The sequence below is a fragment of the Leptonychotes weddellii genome, chromosome 6 (genome assembly GCF_054177405.1).
Source record: "Leptonychotes weddellii isolate Sample4059 chromosome 6, ASM5417740v2, whole genome shotgun sequence".
NCBI classification, from domain to species: Eukaryota; Metazoa; Chordata; class Mammalia; order Carnivora; family Phocidae; genus Leptonychotes; species Leptonychotes weddellii.
In genome coordinates this window covers 89,669,703-89,687,341 of record NC_138374.1, presented here as the reverse complement: position 1 = coordinate 89,687,341, position 17,639 = coordinate 89,669,703, and the positions used below count along the sequence as shown (strand labels likewise).

Sequence of the window (17,639 nt, the reverse complement as noted above, 5' to 3'; positions counted from 1 at the left end):
AGAAAGGGGGGGAACCCTCCTACACTGTTGGTGGGAATGCAAGCTGGTGCAACCACTCTGGAAAACAGTATGGAGGTTCCTCAAAAAGTTGAAAATAGAGCTACCCTATGACCCAGCAATTGCACTACTGGGTATTTACCCAAAAGATACAAATGTAGTGATCCGAAGGGGTACGTGCACCCCAATGTTTATAGCAGCAATGTCCACAATAGCCAAACTATGGAAAGAGCCTAGATGTTAACAATGAATCATGGAACACTACATCAAAAACTAATGATGTAATGTATGGTGATTAACATTACAATAAAAAATTAAAAAAAAAAAAAAGAACCTAGATGTTAATCAACAGATGAATGGATAAAGAAGATGTGGTATAGATACACAATGGAATATTATGCAGCCATCAAAAAATGAAATCTTGCCATTTGCAATGACGTGGATGGAACTAGAGGGCATTATGCTAAGCGAAATAAGTCAATTATCATATGATCTCACTGATATGTGAAATTTGAGAAACAAGGCAGAGGATCATAGGGGAAGAGAGGAAAAAAATGAAACAAAACGAAACCAGAGAGGGAGACAAACCATAAGAGATTCTTAATCTCAGGAAACAAACTGAGGGTTGCTGGAGTGAGGGGGTGGGAGGGATGGGGTGGCTGGGTGATGGACACTGGGGACGGTATGTGTTGTGGGGAGTGCTGTGTATGTGTAAGACGGATGAATCACAGACCTGTACCCCTGAAACAAATAATACATTATATGTTAATTTAAAAACAGGCAAAGAATATGATTTTATTAAAAAAAGAAATTTAATGATCAATAAGCAGAAGAAAAATATTAAACTGCACAAATGATCAAAGTAATGCAAAGAAAGATAATAACTATCATGTTGTCAAATTGCTATAATTATTTTTATAATCCTTAATACCAATGAAGATACTAGCACAGTTTAAACTTGCTGAAGTAGGGACAAAGAGAATAATCTTTCTGGAAAGCAACTTGGCAATATGTATCAAAAAATCTCAAAGCCATCCATTTATATATCTGTTGACCTAATTATTTCACAGGATTCTGAGATAAAATAATAAGGACATTCATCACAGCATTACTTGGAATAGCAATAATAAGACAAATGAATAAACAAAACTCTTTGAACCACTTAAGTCTCTAACTCTAATAATATTAAATAAGTTAAGGTAGACCCACTTATGGGATATAATTAGCCACTCCAAATAATATTCAATACCTAATTTTTTATCCTATCCAATTCCTAAATATTATCTAATAACATGGTAAAGTGTTTATAATATGACACTAAGTGAAGAAAATCAGGCTACTAATTATATAATGTGATTACACACAAGCATACACATATATATACATAGTCACAGGCCACCATATACCCTTGATATCCTTCAAGGACACAGCCTGAGACCTAACAAATCTCAAAATTCTTGAGTAATGTTGTAGCACCTAATATTCTCCTAACTTTAAGCAACTAGAACTAGGCCTCCCTGAGCCATGGCTGCTCCATGGTCAAACAAGGTCACTGTACACACCAACTTTATAGTATACATGATGCACACACAACAAACTGCAGACAACAAACTGCAATTCTTCATGGAACCATCATAATCACAAATCACAAATAAATATTAAACCTCCTGAAGCTGCAAATCTACTGTCTGTATACAGAAAAAGATCTACACAAATACTACAAAATGTTAATAGGCATAACCTCTTTGAATGATGGGATTATGCATAATTTGCATTTTTTTCTATATACATCCCTATATTCTCAAAATTTTTCTACAGTGACCATAGCGTGCTTGTATAACATCATAATAAAAGCATAGAAACCTGGCTGCCTTGGTTACCTCAAAAATCACAGCCCAGTGTCTATTCATGAGGTCACCAAACCATTACCCTGTTACTGAGACCCCAAGCTGAATCCTGAGATGTATGCTCATTTGGGAGCTTATTTCATGAATAATTGCAGGATACAAATGGAACTTCCACTTCAAGTTTTTTTTTTTTTTTTTTTTTAAAGATTTTATTTATTTATTTGAGAGAGAGAATGAGATAGAGAGAGCATGAGAGTGGGGAGGGTCAGAGAGAGAAGCAGACTCCCTGCTGAGCAGGGAGCCCGATGCGGGACTCGATCCCGGGACTCCAGGATCATGACCCGAGCCGAAGGCAGTCGCTTAACCAACTGAGCCACCCAGGCGCCCCTCCACTTCAAGTTTTAGAAGCATTCTCCAAGAAAAGTTCTATCATCCCAGAAGACCTTTTATACTCTGAGAGTATTATAAGTTATTTTTTGTGAGGTCTGTAAAAAGTTTTAAATATAGAAGAGATAGCCAATCAATACCAGTTGTTCTTCCTGACTAGTACAAACCTGGGTGGTATATCTGACCGTAACCACTAGCCTGCCCTAGGCCACCAGAGTAACTGTTGTTTCTCCTCTGCGCTCAGGGCATCCCAAGCTAACAGTGCATCTTTGCTTTTTGACAATAGACACACAAATATAGAATCGTACTCCTGTAGAAAAGTGGCTGCACAGGAATAGTGGTCTACTGAGGAGGACAGGCATGCCTTCAACAGCATTTAGAAAATGGATGATAGCAGAAGGTTATTTTTTAAAACACCAAATAGTGGCACTATAAATATTTATTCAGAAAAAAAGTATTTGATAGTTGAAGGACCCCAGGCTAGTATGCAGCCACCATGAAGTCAGAGAAAGGCCGAAATGGCAAGAATATCCCAAGAAGTAGAATCACCCAAGAACCCTCCCATCTACTGGCCTTGGCAGAAGGAATGATCTTGTGTGTGTGTGTGTGTCTCCTGACCTTTCCAAGCTTACTACCCATGGGCTTAATTTCACCAGAAAAGGAGCCCACCAGAGCTATAACTTTGTACCTATAATTGAGACAACTGGAAAGTAAATGAGTCTAAATTCTAAGTGGAACAAAAGGGAAAAAGAAGATGCCGGAAGAGCCCCCCCATGGAGGCAAAGGAAGAGAAACACTGAAGGGGATGCTAATAACAGGGCCTAGGCATTGCTGAAAGGCAGTAATGCAGCTGGTATGGCTTCTATCTAGCTGGTTGGTCTGGAAAGACTATAGAAGTGGTTAGAACCAAAATGTTGGCTTGAATTGCTGGCTCTCAAATGCAACACTCCAGTCCCAATTCTTCTCACAATATATATAAGAAGAAGGCAAACATCCCACTCACATTCTGAATTATTCTGATCAGGCTTCCTGCCACTCATTTCCTTAGCTCATTCAGTGGGATTCCTGCTCAGTTTACATAACCCTTTTCTCTGTTTTAAAAAATACTTGACTCTGGGCACCTGGGTGGCTCATTCGTTAAGCATCTGCCTTTGGCTCAGGTCATGATCCCAGGGTCCTGGGATCGAGCCCTGCATCGGCTCCCTGCTCCATGGGAAGCGTGCTTCTCCCTCTCTCGCTCCCCTTGCTTGTGTTCCCTCTCTCGCTGTGCTTCTCTCTGTCAAATGGATAAATAAAATCTTTAAAAAGAAAAAAATAGGGGCGCCTGGGTGGCTCAGTTGGTTAAGCGACTGCCTTCAGCTCAGGTCATGATCCTGGAGTCCCGGGATCGAGTCCCGCATCGGGCTCCCTGCTCGGCAGGGAGTCTGCTTCTCCCTCTGACCCTCCCCCCTTCATGTGCTCTCTCTCTCTCTCTCTCTCATTCTCTCTCTCAAATAAATAAATAAATAAAATCTTTAACAAAATAAAAATAAAAAATAAAATAAATAAATAAAAAGAAAAAAATACTTGACTCTGATTGCTCAGTTCAATTCCTTGCCTCTCTTCCTTGTCTCTTTTTTAAGGCACAATCAGTTTCCTCAACTATTTTTAACCATTATAATTTCCAATCTCTTTTGCTCTGAATACCAAATTGAAAGGCTGCAGTTGTTAAGAATATATTTATTTTGTCAAAATCATCAAAATTGTAAACATGTATGCCAAAATAATACTGATCTAGAAGACACCATCTTTAGACATTTATTCCCTTATTAACTATTTAAATATTCTAGAAATTGATTTATATAGAATCAAGGAATTAAGATTTTGCTATTGGTTATATTAATTTTATATTCCTAAATTCATTTCACAACCATCATTCACTTAACAAAGATTCATTGGGCAACTGCCATAAGCCAGCTTGATGCTCAGTTTTTGTCAAACTACCTGATATTAAAAACCAGTCTTGTGGGGCACCTGGGTGGCTCAGTCAGTTAAAGTGGCTGCCTTGGGCTCAGGTCGTGATCCCAGAGTCCTGGGATCCAGCCCTGTGTCGGGCTCCCTGCTCAGCAGAGAGCCTGCTTCTCCCTCTCCCTCTGCCTGCCGCTCTGCCTGCTTGTTCTCTCTCTGTGTCAAATAAATAAATAAAATCTTAAAAAAAAAAAAAAACAGTCTTGAGTGGCAGGTTGACTATACAGATAAATTGTCATACCAGAGAGAAATATTTTATAAATATCAAGGGAAAACACAAAAAAATAAATGGCCAAACCTGCTCTGAGAAGGCCTCAGAAGATTTGATGCTGAAATCATGATAGTGAAGCTTCCAAACAGAGCTGGACATCGACCAAATGATAAATTACTTCTAAAGAGCTTATTGTTAAAATTACACTGAATACTCTTAAGTAATAAGGAATATTCAATGTAGAAAGAATGCAATATATATGATGTTAGGAAGCAATATATATAATTTTTTAATTTAAATATATAATTTATAATTTTTAATTATAATTTTATTTAATTTAATTTTATATAAAATATAAATTTTATATAAAATATAAATAAATATAATTTTATTTAATTTAAATATATAATTCCGAGAGAAACTTTTAATTATGGTCTGAGTGAAAGTAGTATCAGACATTTTTTAATACAAAAAAATGTTTTAATAAAAGCCAATATTTTAAATGTTATTTAGGGTAGTGTTTAATTATTTTGGTGGCACCTCAATATAAAAATTTACTTCTAAGCATGGACCACATTTTTCCCTAGGGGAAAAAAATAACACTTGAAGGCCTTTCTAGCCAATAAAACCAAAATTATACACTTATAAAAGTTACTAACCATTGATTAATCAGATCGTGAGAGCCATGCTATTACGTTTCTCTTGGAACAAACACAAGATGAGGCAAGATTTCCACGCCTTCAAGAGTAACTAGTTCACTGCCTTAAGCAAAGACTCAGGTTATTAGGTACCATCTGTTCATAGTTGCATACCAAACATAAATCAAGAAAATAAACCAAAGACCAGAACAAAAATTTTTTATGCACATGACTTGAGTTGATTGGTTTGGCTAACCTAAAGGTATGGGCTCTGTTTTGATCCAAAAGCCATAAACTTCCCAATGTTGGTCACTCACTACAAACTGAGGAGGAATAATGATTTTATTGCTCATTAAAGCATACAATAATTTTATTCCATTTCTGTAAATTAAAACCTGCCCACAAATCCTAGTAATCCTTTATTTATGTACAGCATAATGCTGGATTCATTCAGGAAATGAGAAAACATTTATTTATTATTATGAAATAATCACATTTATTATGAAAAAAGGAAAAACAGAACATTCACATTTACAAAGGTGATCAAAGATGAGAAACAATTCTAGTATAAAAAGGTCAAGAAATTGCACAAGGGTAAATGGGAAAATTTTTTATCGAGTGTTCTGTATTTTAGGAGTGGTATGGGAAGTCTCAGAAGACCTAACTGAAGATTGTAGAAGGGGAAGGGAGCCAGGGCCATTGAGGCGGCCTTGGGTAAGTGGTCAGGGAGAGAGAATATGTTAGCCCTCCTTCTCCAAGCAGGCAAATCCCAAATCTCTACACCCTGAATATGTTCTACAAATGGTAAAGTATACGATGGAAGAACATGTATGGTATGTTGGTAGGTTCCCACCATAACATTTCTTTTAAGCAGAGAAATGGGAACTCTAGTGTCAGTTGGCAAATGCTAAGGGATAAAAATAAAATTCCAACCTTGGGTGAAATAAAGCTGAAAGGTAGTCAGAAGAGACAGCCTCACTAAGTAATTCAGAGCACACCCAAATGGGAGGTCAGCGGTAGGGCTGACACTGTCTCAAAACAACACCCGAAGATAATAATCAGATTTTTGTTTCCTTTCTTTCCAAGTTTATCTCTGGTAGACATATTAATGAGCAGTTTAAAAAGAAAAATCAAAACAGAATGTAAAGGGAAAAGTGGAGGCCAGCGCAAATTACAAATTAAAAATTATAAAGATCATTAATTCTTTAGTGAATTATGAGATGAAAAGGTGAAAATTCTGGAATATTATTCAGCCATTAAAAAGAAGGAAATCCCATCATTGGTGACAACATGGATGGACCTCGAGGGCAGAGGCTAAGTGAGAAACGTCAGGCAGAGAAAGACAAATCTGCATAATCACACTTAGAGAATCTTCTGGAAACTAAGAAGCAGTAACAACAATGGAGCTCAGACACTGAGAACAGAATGGTGGTTGCCCCTGGGTGAGATGGGCGAAGGGTATCAAAAGGTACAAACTTACAGTTATAAAATAAATAAGTCCTGGGGGTGTAACACATGTACAGCTTGGTGACCATAGTTAATAATACTGTACTGTATATTTGAAAGTTGCTGAGAGTTGGTCTTTAAAGTTCTCATCACGAGAAAACAGTCCTGTAACTGTGTGTGGTGATGGATGCTAACTAGGCCCGTTGTGATCATTTCACAGTATATGCAAATATTGAATCATTATGTGATACATCTGGAACTAATATAATGTTATATATCAATTATAGCTCAATAAAAAAAAGTGGGGGTCAGGGTTAAAAACAAGTAACAGTAACAAAAAGGTGAAATTCCTATCCCTTAAAAGCCAAGTCCCAGACCTGAATTCCCTATAATATCCGATGAAAGGTTCAAACTTTAATAACCAGCCTGATTTGAAACCTGAGTTATGTAAGGCATCTATTATACGCAAAACACAGCAGTTTGTTAGACTGGACAGCTAGCTGTTAGAGGAGGGGAAATGCGAGTCTTTTTGTACAGAGTAGAAACCACAGCAGATCTATCCAGACCTAAATGAAAGCCCTACTTGAGCAGGATGCTTTGCAGCTATTCTCCTACAGACTTTCATGGAAGGTAATCAAGTGGCTACTTCAGTCAAACCGATCATCACCCGCCACATCAATGAGACATGATTCATTTATCCTTTCAAGTACTCATCCAATAATTACCATTGAAAATCTGGCTGTTTTAGGGCTGTGAATACAGTGTTGAACAAATCAAGTCCCTACGCCCATGGAGCTTATATTCTCTAAGTCCCTTTATTGTCCAACAAGAAAAACAAAAAACATACATAGTGTAATTCATGTGGTCATATGTGCCACAAAGAAAAACAAAGTTTGGTAAGTCGATGAAGAGTGATGTGTGTGTGTATGTGTATGTGTGTGTGTGTATGTGTGTTTGAAAGGAGGCATGTATAACTGTAGACAGAAAAGTCATAGAAAGACTCTGATTAGGTGGCATTTGAGGAGAGACTTGAAAAGAAGCAAGGATGTGATCCACACAAATACCTTGAGGCAGGGCATTTCCAACATTGAGAATGAGAAGGACAAAGGCCCTGCCATCTTCTCTCCTTGACCTGTTGAAGAAACAAGGAGACCAGTGTCGCTGGAATGGACCAAAGGGAAAGTGGGAGAAGCCTAGAGATGAGAAGGTGTAAGATCATGTAGGACCTTAAAAGCCATGCTAAGGACTTTAGAGTCACTTGATTAGTATGTGTACTCAGAGCAAGATATTTACTCACTTAACATGCCACAGAATTCAGCATTTCTTCTAACAGCACTTTTTAATGAAAAATTTTCCTTGTATTTCTAACAGCCAATTAAGGAATCTTTTCTATTTCCTTGCAAAGCTTTTTTTTTTTTTCCTTTTTCTGAGCAGGGTAAAAAAAAAAAATCAATTAATTGGTATGATGGCAATCCAAGAATGTGGTTTCCCAAGAGGCCAATAAATGGCACAGCTGCTAAACTGTGGTTTAAAAAACAAGATGTTCCTCTCAGTGCTTCCTGAAAGAACCTCAGGACCCTGCGACGGTACACTGGAGAACTGGGGGTAAAGAAAAGCAGCTGAGAGCCGATGCCCACCAGAAAAATTCTGAAATTGACATGTCCCTGGAGCGAAGCCAAACAGCTCATAAAGCTCTAATGTTCTTGTCTTGTCCCCCAGTGCCCCAGACACAACAGTGAGAAAATATCCGAGAAGGTTGCATTCCCCCAGCTTAGAAGTCTAGCGTTGTGTTTTGTTACTTGAACAAACATAAATCCCATGTTTTTCACTGAAATTTATTTATGTGGCTTAAGGGGAAAAAATTAAATATTTTACACATAAGACAACATGAGAAATATTGTAAATGAAAATACTGTTTTAAGAATATACATGGATATGTATATATACATTCACAATACAGCTAGAGTAACTATGCCTTTCAGATTGCTTGGGGCAGTCTTACTTTCCTCCTACTATTCCCGTGAATGTATTAATAGCTCCCCTTTCAATCTCAAAAGAGTCCTACTTTGGACGATAAATTACATAATCACGTTTTCGATGGCTCATGTGCAAAAGGGGTCAAGTAATAAAGTCCTGGTATAATCAACTTTAATTAAGATTATTTTGCTTTGCAAAAGATTTTAATTAGACCAGTTTTAAAGTAAAAGAACTTGGAGGTAGACATAATGAGGGCAAAAGTCAAGAGCATCAAAATGAGAAATAAGGAAAATTAAAAAAAAGAAAACCTGCTCAAATTTTATTATTTTAAAAGGAATGACCAAAATATTCTTTTAAAACCAAGACAGATTTCTTTAGCATCAGGGTAACTTTACAATATCTAAATTGTTAAAAAGTATTTATAGAATGCCTCTGCTGTAGGGTTAGTCGTTACATTAGATGCCAAGAATAAAAAGATAAAAGACACAGATTTTTTTTTTTAAAGGAGCTTATAATCTACAAGAGGAGACATTCACCTAAATAAATAAATTACAAACAAACCACAATGTAGGACCATAAATGCTGTGATAGAAGGAAACATAGGTGCCAACTAAAGCACTGAGAAGGGGGTAAGGAGAGAGATTAGGAGAGGACTCACAGAGGCCCTGCAGGAAGATTTCTTAGGTAAATGAAGATGATTGAACTGGATCATAAAAAAACGAAAGGGGATGGCAGGTGAAGACAAGAGGAAAAGGAGACATTCGAAACAAAGAGAATCACGTGTGTGAATGGTAAAGGCATGAAAATTCCATGAGGATGGCGCAAATCACTTGGAATGGCTGAAGCAAGCACAAAGTGACAATAGATGGAGCTAAAGAAGTATATTCAGGGATCACATGTGAAACTAAAAGCAACTGTAAATGATTTGTACCTTATTCTCAAGATATGAGGAGCCATTGCATAATTTTGAGGGAACAGGCAAAATACATGTCCGTATTTTAGAAGGGCCACTTTGACAGCAGTGGGGAGGATGAATTTGATGGTGGCTAGACTGGAGGTATAAAGATCAGTTAGGAGGCCGCTGGAGTAGTTTAGTTAAGAAAAAAAAAACCAAAAACTGTTCAGGGCCATAAGTTAGGAGAGAGCAATGGCAGTAGACTGTGGAGTAGACCATTTTAGTAGAGAGGCTTGAGCTGGAGCTATGGATTTGGGAACCAACAACATTTTAAGCGGTAGCTGAGCTATGGCAGATATGATCTGGCAGGGAGAAAGGACAGTAAGAAGAGAAGAAACCAGGAGCAAGCTCTGTGCGACTCTGGTGTTCAGAAGCAGGAAAGGTGGATAAACTCTTAAAGGAGACAGAGGAGGGATCATGAGAAAGATGGAAGAGAAGCCACGAGAGGGGGTGTCAGCTTCAAAAAGAGAGTGGTCTACAGCATCAGGAATGAGTACGCATTACATTGGGCAATCAGGTCTCTGGTCGACCTGTACCATAATTACTCAATAGAGTAGTGGCGTGGAAGCCACATTTCAGAGAGTTACGAGTTAACTGGAGATAAGAAAATAAAGACAGCAAGTGTAAACTACTTTTCTCCCAAAAAGGTTTCACATGAAGAAAAGGAGAAGAATAAGGTAGTAGATAGGTTTTTGTTATTGTTGTTACTGCTTTTAAGTTAGGAGAGATTTTTTTTTAATGTGATGGAGAAAGTGACGATTTAAGAAATAGAAGAATCTAAAGAATAAGTTCCTTAAGAAGGTGAGAGTACAGATAGGAGCCCAGCCCCAGTCAGGGAAACCACCTCAACAGGGACAGAGGGAAGGAGGAGCAGGGTTGGGGATATCAGTAAGATTGGGAAATTATTGTTCCCATTTATGGCCCCTATTTTCTCTGTGAAATCATTACTTAAAATAAGAATGAAATTGATAAGCAGAGAGTAGTTATAGGGAGAACAAAAGAGAGAGAACTGGAAGGGTAAGAGCTTGTGACAGAATATTAGGCATAGGGAAGGGCTGTTCCCTCACTTTCTCCTCCACAGCACCCTTCACACCTCACTGATAAAGTAGGAACTTTCTTCAACACTTCTGCCCTCTTGGGGAAGTCCTATGGAAGAAAATTCTATTATTTTTTCCAGCTCACAGAAAAAAGGGGGGCAGGGAAGATATGTTGACTGGTAAGATGGTGAGAACCTGATATGCATCAGTCCTCAGCTCTCTGTTGGGTAGGGTGGGCACATTAAGTTACTGCTCACATGTGGCTCTCTGACTTTTACTGGTTTACATTCCCGCAGATGTAAGGCAAGCCAAAATACTCTGTATTTCTTATGGGTGCACATCTAACTCTCTCCACCACTGTGGGCTTTAAGGTTTACTGTTGGAAGAGGAAGTAACAGGAGGCTCCCACTTGAGCAGCAAGTCCCAGACATTTTCCAATCTAGATTTATCAGCAGCAAACTGGATACTAAATTTCAATCCTCCTCTAAGCTTTTCTCCTGATTTTCTAACTTAAAACCTAAAGAAGTTAGGAGGGGTGATCAGAATTCTGAAAACCTTAGATATACAGTTTGAAATTTCTGAAGGATCTCCTGGTAGAACATTCGTCAATGATGATAAGGACCACAAGAGGTCATGGAAGTATCATACCAGTGTGGAATGAATGGAGAGACACTGGAGTCAAAGATCTCAAAGAACAGTAGCTACTGGATGCTGGACACGATCTCTGCATGGATCTCTACTGAAATCATCCAAGTTGAAGGTGAATTTAGGATGAAGAGGAAAAATGTAAGTGAGGTTCTAAATATCCTGACAAATGCAAGGGAGTGACTAGGATGTGATGGTGACAGTGAATAGAAGGGAAAAGCAGAGCTGGTACCATTGGGGCCTTTACTGAAGAATTTTACAGGATGTTGAAGGCATAATGTTTGGAAGCCACAGAAGGAGAAGTGGGCAGATGTCAAGCCTGATGCAGGCCCTTAGATTCTTCAGGTTTGAGCCAGTAAGTATTCTTCAGTGAAGACTGAAGCAGCATAAGCAATAATCTCAGGGAGAAAGCAAGGTTTTATTTGAGACAAAATATACAGTGTTTTCAGAAGACAGTACAAATATACAACTACATTGATCCAGAGAGTATAATGGAAAGGGAGGTTCAAAGGGTGGACAAGCAAAAGAATAGAAGCCAAAAAAGTGTCCAGGAACAAGCTGTCTCTTCCCATGCCATCAGGACTGACTGTTGGTTTTCCTGCAAGTTGAATATAATGGGAAATGATAAAAAAAAAAAAATGATTCATACATACCATAAACACTCTATATAACTTAAAACATAAATGTACACACATGTGCCAATCTTCTGATGTAAGGCCAAGGCCTGTTCTCTGCATATGGATCTGTCGATTGGAGTTATGCGTCTTCTGTCTTACATAAACCACATCCTTCATCTATGATTTCCACTTTGACTTTCTTTAAAGCGGAGGGAGAACCTGAAGACACTTGTGAAATAATCTGAATGCAGAGCCCATCTAGATTTTTATAACTCTCCCCACCTTCTTTCAGCATTGTCCTGCCTACACCTCCCATCAACAGAAAAGCTTTTATAGCTAATGTTTATCAAGTCTTTCCAAAGCTGTGTTTATGGAAACAAAACTCAAAGTCTTTTCTGTGTTTGATCAGTTCATTTGCTCTTCATTTCAATGACATGATTAAAATAAGAAATACAACTGGCTAAATAGGCTTGAGGACAAGGACAACACAATGGGCTCTTGGGAAAAAGATAGCTTTCCTGGTGGGAACAGAAGCACATGGGCAATCTCAAGGGAAGCTTTTGGCTGGAAACATCTATGTGCTGAGGGTGGTGACCATGTGGTTAACAGAGAAGGCAGCATCAGCTAATTCAGCATCACTTCCAAGGTGGCCAATGAGGAGAACTTTAACTATACAGGTGGAAAGAGTGACCGCACACTGAGGTACAGGCAAGGACAAATAGGAATGTGAAGTATTATCAATGGGCTTCAAGTTTTCAAATGGAGAGCTGGTGTAGAGATTGCGGTTTTTTTCTTCTCCACGTGCATCCTCTTCCCTTTCCTCAGTCCCTTAAGCCTTACGGCTTTTCTCATTTGGGAGGAAAGAAACTAGGACATTAAGGAATAAGGTAGAAGAATAATAAGAGGTCTAGAGAAAATGTCTGAAGCTCCAGGGCCACTTCTGGGCCCCAAGCTATTCCCCCCTTATCTCCTTTTCTTTTAGCATTGGCATCTAGGGATTTAGCTGGCTCTCCTCTTTCACTACTTAGCATCTTTCTTCATCTGAATTTTTCTGCCAGGTAACTGGAAACCAAATTCATATTCATCTACATTATCTGTCTCTCTTCCCACTGGTTCTTCAGGGAGGTTACTCATAGTAACCATATAGAAAGGAAAGGGTAACAAAACCTACAAAACCAGAACAATCTATACTTTCAAGAAATAAGTACCAGTGTTGAATGCCATGGGGTTAGGCCTGCCCTACCCTAAACATCATCACTAACTCCCTTCTTACAGTTTCTAACACAGGGTATCCCTTTCATGCCCCCATAGAATGGATGGAATCTAGCACAATTCCTCTATGTTCCTCAGTGAGGAGTCCCCCACAGGGGAAATCTCTCTCCCACTACTCTACATCATAGATTCAACAAATACCACAAAGTAGAGAGTACTGGGTGCTACTAAAATGGCCATTTATAGACTAGCAACCAGTTCCTGAGCGCTTGCTATGGTTAATCAATGTGTTAAGTGCCCCATGGGTTTGAGGCATCATCATGCTTAATTCTCACGGAGGTAGTATTGTTATTATTATCATCTTCTTTTCACAGAGAAATTTAAAAGACTATAAGGGATTAAGTGTGATACTCAAGGTCACACAGAAAGTAAGTAGCAGAGCCAGGATTTGAATCTAGGTAACTGGACCTCAGAGCCTGGGGTCTTTATTACTACACTAACTGCTGCTTCCCAAAATGGGACCACATTTGAACCTGGGTTCAAATGGAACTCATTTAAAATTTAGAGTAATTTTTGTTACTGATATACACAATGTCAATGATTCCCTCCCCCTGACAATTATCCCCATCCATACACCATAAGAAAAATTAGTTGAGGGCATTCACCTAATTGTTCTAAAGTGATATTTACCTGCTTAAGACAATAAGGAAAAAAACAGCTGATTAAAATATACTCTTTCTGGTTTAAGCAACCCTATTTGGCACTGATAGAAGACAATATCCCTGCCCATCTACCACGAAAGCAACTCCCACTCAATACTTTTCACAATCCTTCCCCTGGGGCAAACATACTACCTTTTACAACAAAGTGAGGGGTCAGGGAAAGAGAGGCATGTGGCAGGGTAGGAAAGATGGGTAAACCAAAAAGTTAATTGTTGGAAAGTTAAATAATTCAAACTTACTTTTTTGGTACACTTCTTGACGGTGTTGATTAATTCTTGTATGACCAGATCTACACTCTTCAAGGAAGGTCCTTTCAGCTTTACTATTTGCTTTTTGACTATCGCTTCAAATGCCATGTCTGGAGTAAACAACCCTGTCCTGAATATAAGAAAGAAAGCAGGACATAAGATTTTTTTAAATTAAGTATTATCCAATACTTTTTTGAAAAAGGTTTTAATTGACATGCCACCTAAAGCAAGCATGTAATACCCAAGTTTAAAAGTTACATAGTGACTTATTCTATCAACAGTATCATTTTTTATTACAAATGTACAAATTATGATGTCTTCACTACTACTATTTCATAATGAATTTCATTCTATAGATGATTAGCATTACCTAAAAACAGTTCCCAAAATGTTTTCATGGACTGGAATAATATGACCTGTAACTAATGTTTAACTGTAATTCATCTTATCTCACGTCACAGCAGTAAACAGCAATGCTACAATAAAAATGATGTCCTAAATTTCCATTTCTCTGTCTAAAGTATTCAGTGGTTCCCAGGTGCTAGAGGAAAAGGAAGGTCCTGGGGTGCTAGAGGAAAAGGAAGACAAGTAAATGGGACTAGCCTGGGACCCAGGATGCCTAAATTGTGAGTTTACAAAAATAACAAATGATAACCAAAATAGCAGGTATCTTTTCACTTGGCTAGAATTAATTCAAATTGGTGTCATAACAATGCTTTTCTCATGCTGGGCAGGAGCTCAGGAAAGCAGGTGTGTGTGTGTGTGTGTGTGTCTCTGTGTGTGTGTGTGTGTCTGTGTGTGTTTATGTGATAAAAAGTGAAAAAATGATTACATCTAAATAAAAGGCCAGTGGAAAAAAGCTATCATAAGAGGGACCATGAACCCCAAGTATCATCACACCCAAAGCCCTGCAGGTGCCAGATGCTGGTGTTTCACCCTCCCCATTCCTAGGCCCTTCTCCCTCCCTCTTCTCACTTTTCCTTCTTTGATTAACTTCTCCACTCAATTCTGCGGTGCTTCTCTTGGGAAATTTCTTCCACAGTTCCCTTACAGCAGCTTTATTCTGGTCCCTTCTAATCATTTACTTTAGCACCCTATGCCCACCTCTTTTTCTAACTGTAGTGATCATACTATATTATAACTTGAAGTTTCTCCACATTGGATGCAGAATAAAATCCACACTATTTGGTCTAACATTAAAAATTTCCCTGCCTGACCCTAATCTTCCGTTCCAGTTATTTGCCTCCTCCCTTTCATGCACCCTGTGTTTCAGCCAAACCCAACCATTGGCCTTTCCACAAACACACTCATACTAACGTTTTCTGTCTTTGCCTCTGTCCATGAGGTTCACTTTGCCCTCCCCACACTTTCAGCCTGTCCAAGTCCCACCTGCGCTTCAAAGCCCAGATCAAAAGCAACCACTTCCTCCAGCTTGCCTTCTCCAGTCCTGCCCCTGACAAGGTCTTCCTTCTCTGAACCCCAACATCCTATTTTGCATTGCAGTGGTCTCAGCATGCATAGTCCCACTACTACCCTGGTAGAAAGGTCATGACTGCATTTATCTTTGTTTGCCCCACAAGGACTGTCTTCCTCCCTTGCTCCTCATTGCCACACAGTGCCTGCCAAACAAAGAAGGACCATTAGGTCTGCAGTGGACAAAGACGGCTTCTATTATTCAAATATCTAACAATCAATTGGAAACAAAACTTTTCATATTAAGTGTATTTAAGAGCCTAATAATGCCATGAGTATGTCTTATTCTCAGGACACTGTGCCTTTCTTATCATCTTACAGGCAAATTAATTCCAGAATAATAAATAACAACCAATCTCTTCTTTTGGTATGCATGTAAATCAGAAATCTTCAAAACTGAATTAGTGAGCTCTTGCAGTTGCATTCGGCAAAAATGTATCTGATAAGAAGTTTTAAAAGCCAAGTAAAAATACTGTATTTTGCTTTTACAGTAAAGTAAGTACATATAAAAATACTTTATGACCCAAAAAATGTGATTTGGTTTCACTGCACTTATCAGATTGACATGGTTGAATACTAGTCCCACCCAGCTCAAGAGCAAGACACAGTTTCTATACCAAATGTATCCTAGATTTGAGGGCAACAGAATAGAATTAATAAGGAACTTAGAAATCCTACTCACAGAGAAAAATACTGGATTTGGTTATAGAATGTTTCCTCCCTTTTACTTTGTGAATGCATATTTACCTATCGTATTTGCAACTTGCAGAGCAGATTGTCTGAATGTTAAAATGATAGAGAATTCAAATGTCCTAACTCCTTTCACATATACATTCACTGTCAAGCTTTGCCCTCTCAGGCTCTGCTCCCAAAAGAGTCTCATCTTGACCTGTGGCAGAAGCTGAGACACAGTGACCAATAGACAGGGGACACCACCTCCTTTATATGAGATCATCTATGAAGTACGCAACCTAAGTTCAATACCTAAATTCAGGAAATTTAATATATGCTCCATTAAATTCTGTACATAAACTCAAGAAACGTGTGTTTTAAATTCATTTTTTGTTTTTTTTTAATTCATTTTTTTCTTATCATAGTGCTTTAAAGAAAGTAAATTAAAATAATCCCATTTTATACAAGGGAAAATTCCACACAAACTTCCATACAAGGGACAAGCTCCCCTCAAAGCCTCATGTCCCGCTGCTCTCCTGTCCAGTCAAAATGCGTGACTCCCCGCTCCATGAATCCCTGCTGCACTTCACCACCCCTATGCCTTTGCTCACACTACTCTTTCCACTTTAAGCCCTTTCTCTTATCTTCTTGCCTCAACAATTCCCAGCCTCTCATGTTTCACGCACACACACACACACACGCACGTGTAAACACACAGCACACCATTGCCTGTTGAAATCATTCTTGTTCTCCAAACAGGCAAGGTTCAACTCAAGAGTCATGACCTTCATTAATCTCTCCCAATCTTCCCCCACAACTGAGGCCGAAATTTATCTGTCCTGTCTCTGTGTAAGTAATGATTCCTTATGAGCATGTCAGGCCTCCGTCCCTAAAATGCAAGGCTCTGGAGAACAAGGTCTTGCTCACTGGCAAATCCCTAATTGTGCAGAGCACAGTGCTGTGAGTGCAGGAAGTGTTTCTGCTTTTTTTAATTGAAAAGTCTTTTCTTTAAAATGAACTATTGGGACTTCATCAAGATAAAAAGCTTTTGCACAGTAAAAGAAACAGTCAACAAAACCAAAAGACAACCGACAGAATGGGAGAAGATATCTGCAAATGACATATCAGATAAAGGGCTAGTATCCAAAATCTATAAAGAACTTATCAAACTCAACACCCAAAGAACAAAGAATCCAATCAAGAAATGGCCAAAAGACACGAACAGACATTTTTCCAAAGCAGACATCCAAATGGCCAACTGACACATGAAAAAGTGCTCAACATCACTCAGCATCAGGGAAATCCAAATCAAAACTTCAATGAGATACCACCTCACACCAGTCAGAATGGCTAAAATTAACAAGTCAGGAAAGGACAGATGTTGGTGGGGAAGCGGAGAAAGGGGAACCCTCCTACACTGTTGGTGGGAATGCAAGCTGGTGCAACCACTCTGGAAAACAGTATGGAGGTTCCTCAAAAAGTTGAAAATAGAGCTACCATACGATCCAGCAATTGCACTACTGGGTATTTACCCCAAAGATACAAATG

The 17,639-nt window shown here is 38.7% G+C and overlaps 1 protein-coding gene across 1 annotated transcript in view; it reads right to left on the bottom strand.

The window, feature by feature from the left end:
- The window catches only part of DNM3 (dynamin 3), a 533,769-nt gene that overhangs the window by 322,047 nt on the left and 194,083 nt on the right, over positions 1-17,639 (bottom strand). Inside the window, exons 7-8 of the mRNA XM_081823185.1 lie at positions 16,167-16,198; positions 13,938-14,076 (exon numbers count right to left, since the gene is read on the bottom strand). Of these exons, the coding sequence (XP_081679311.1) occupies positions 13,938-14,076; positions 16,167-16,198 (171 nt within the window). The remainder of the gene's footprint in view (positions 1-13,937; positions 14,077-16,166; positions 16,199-17,639) is intronic.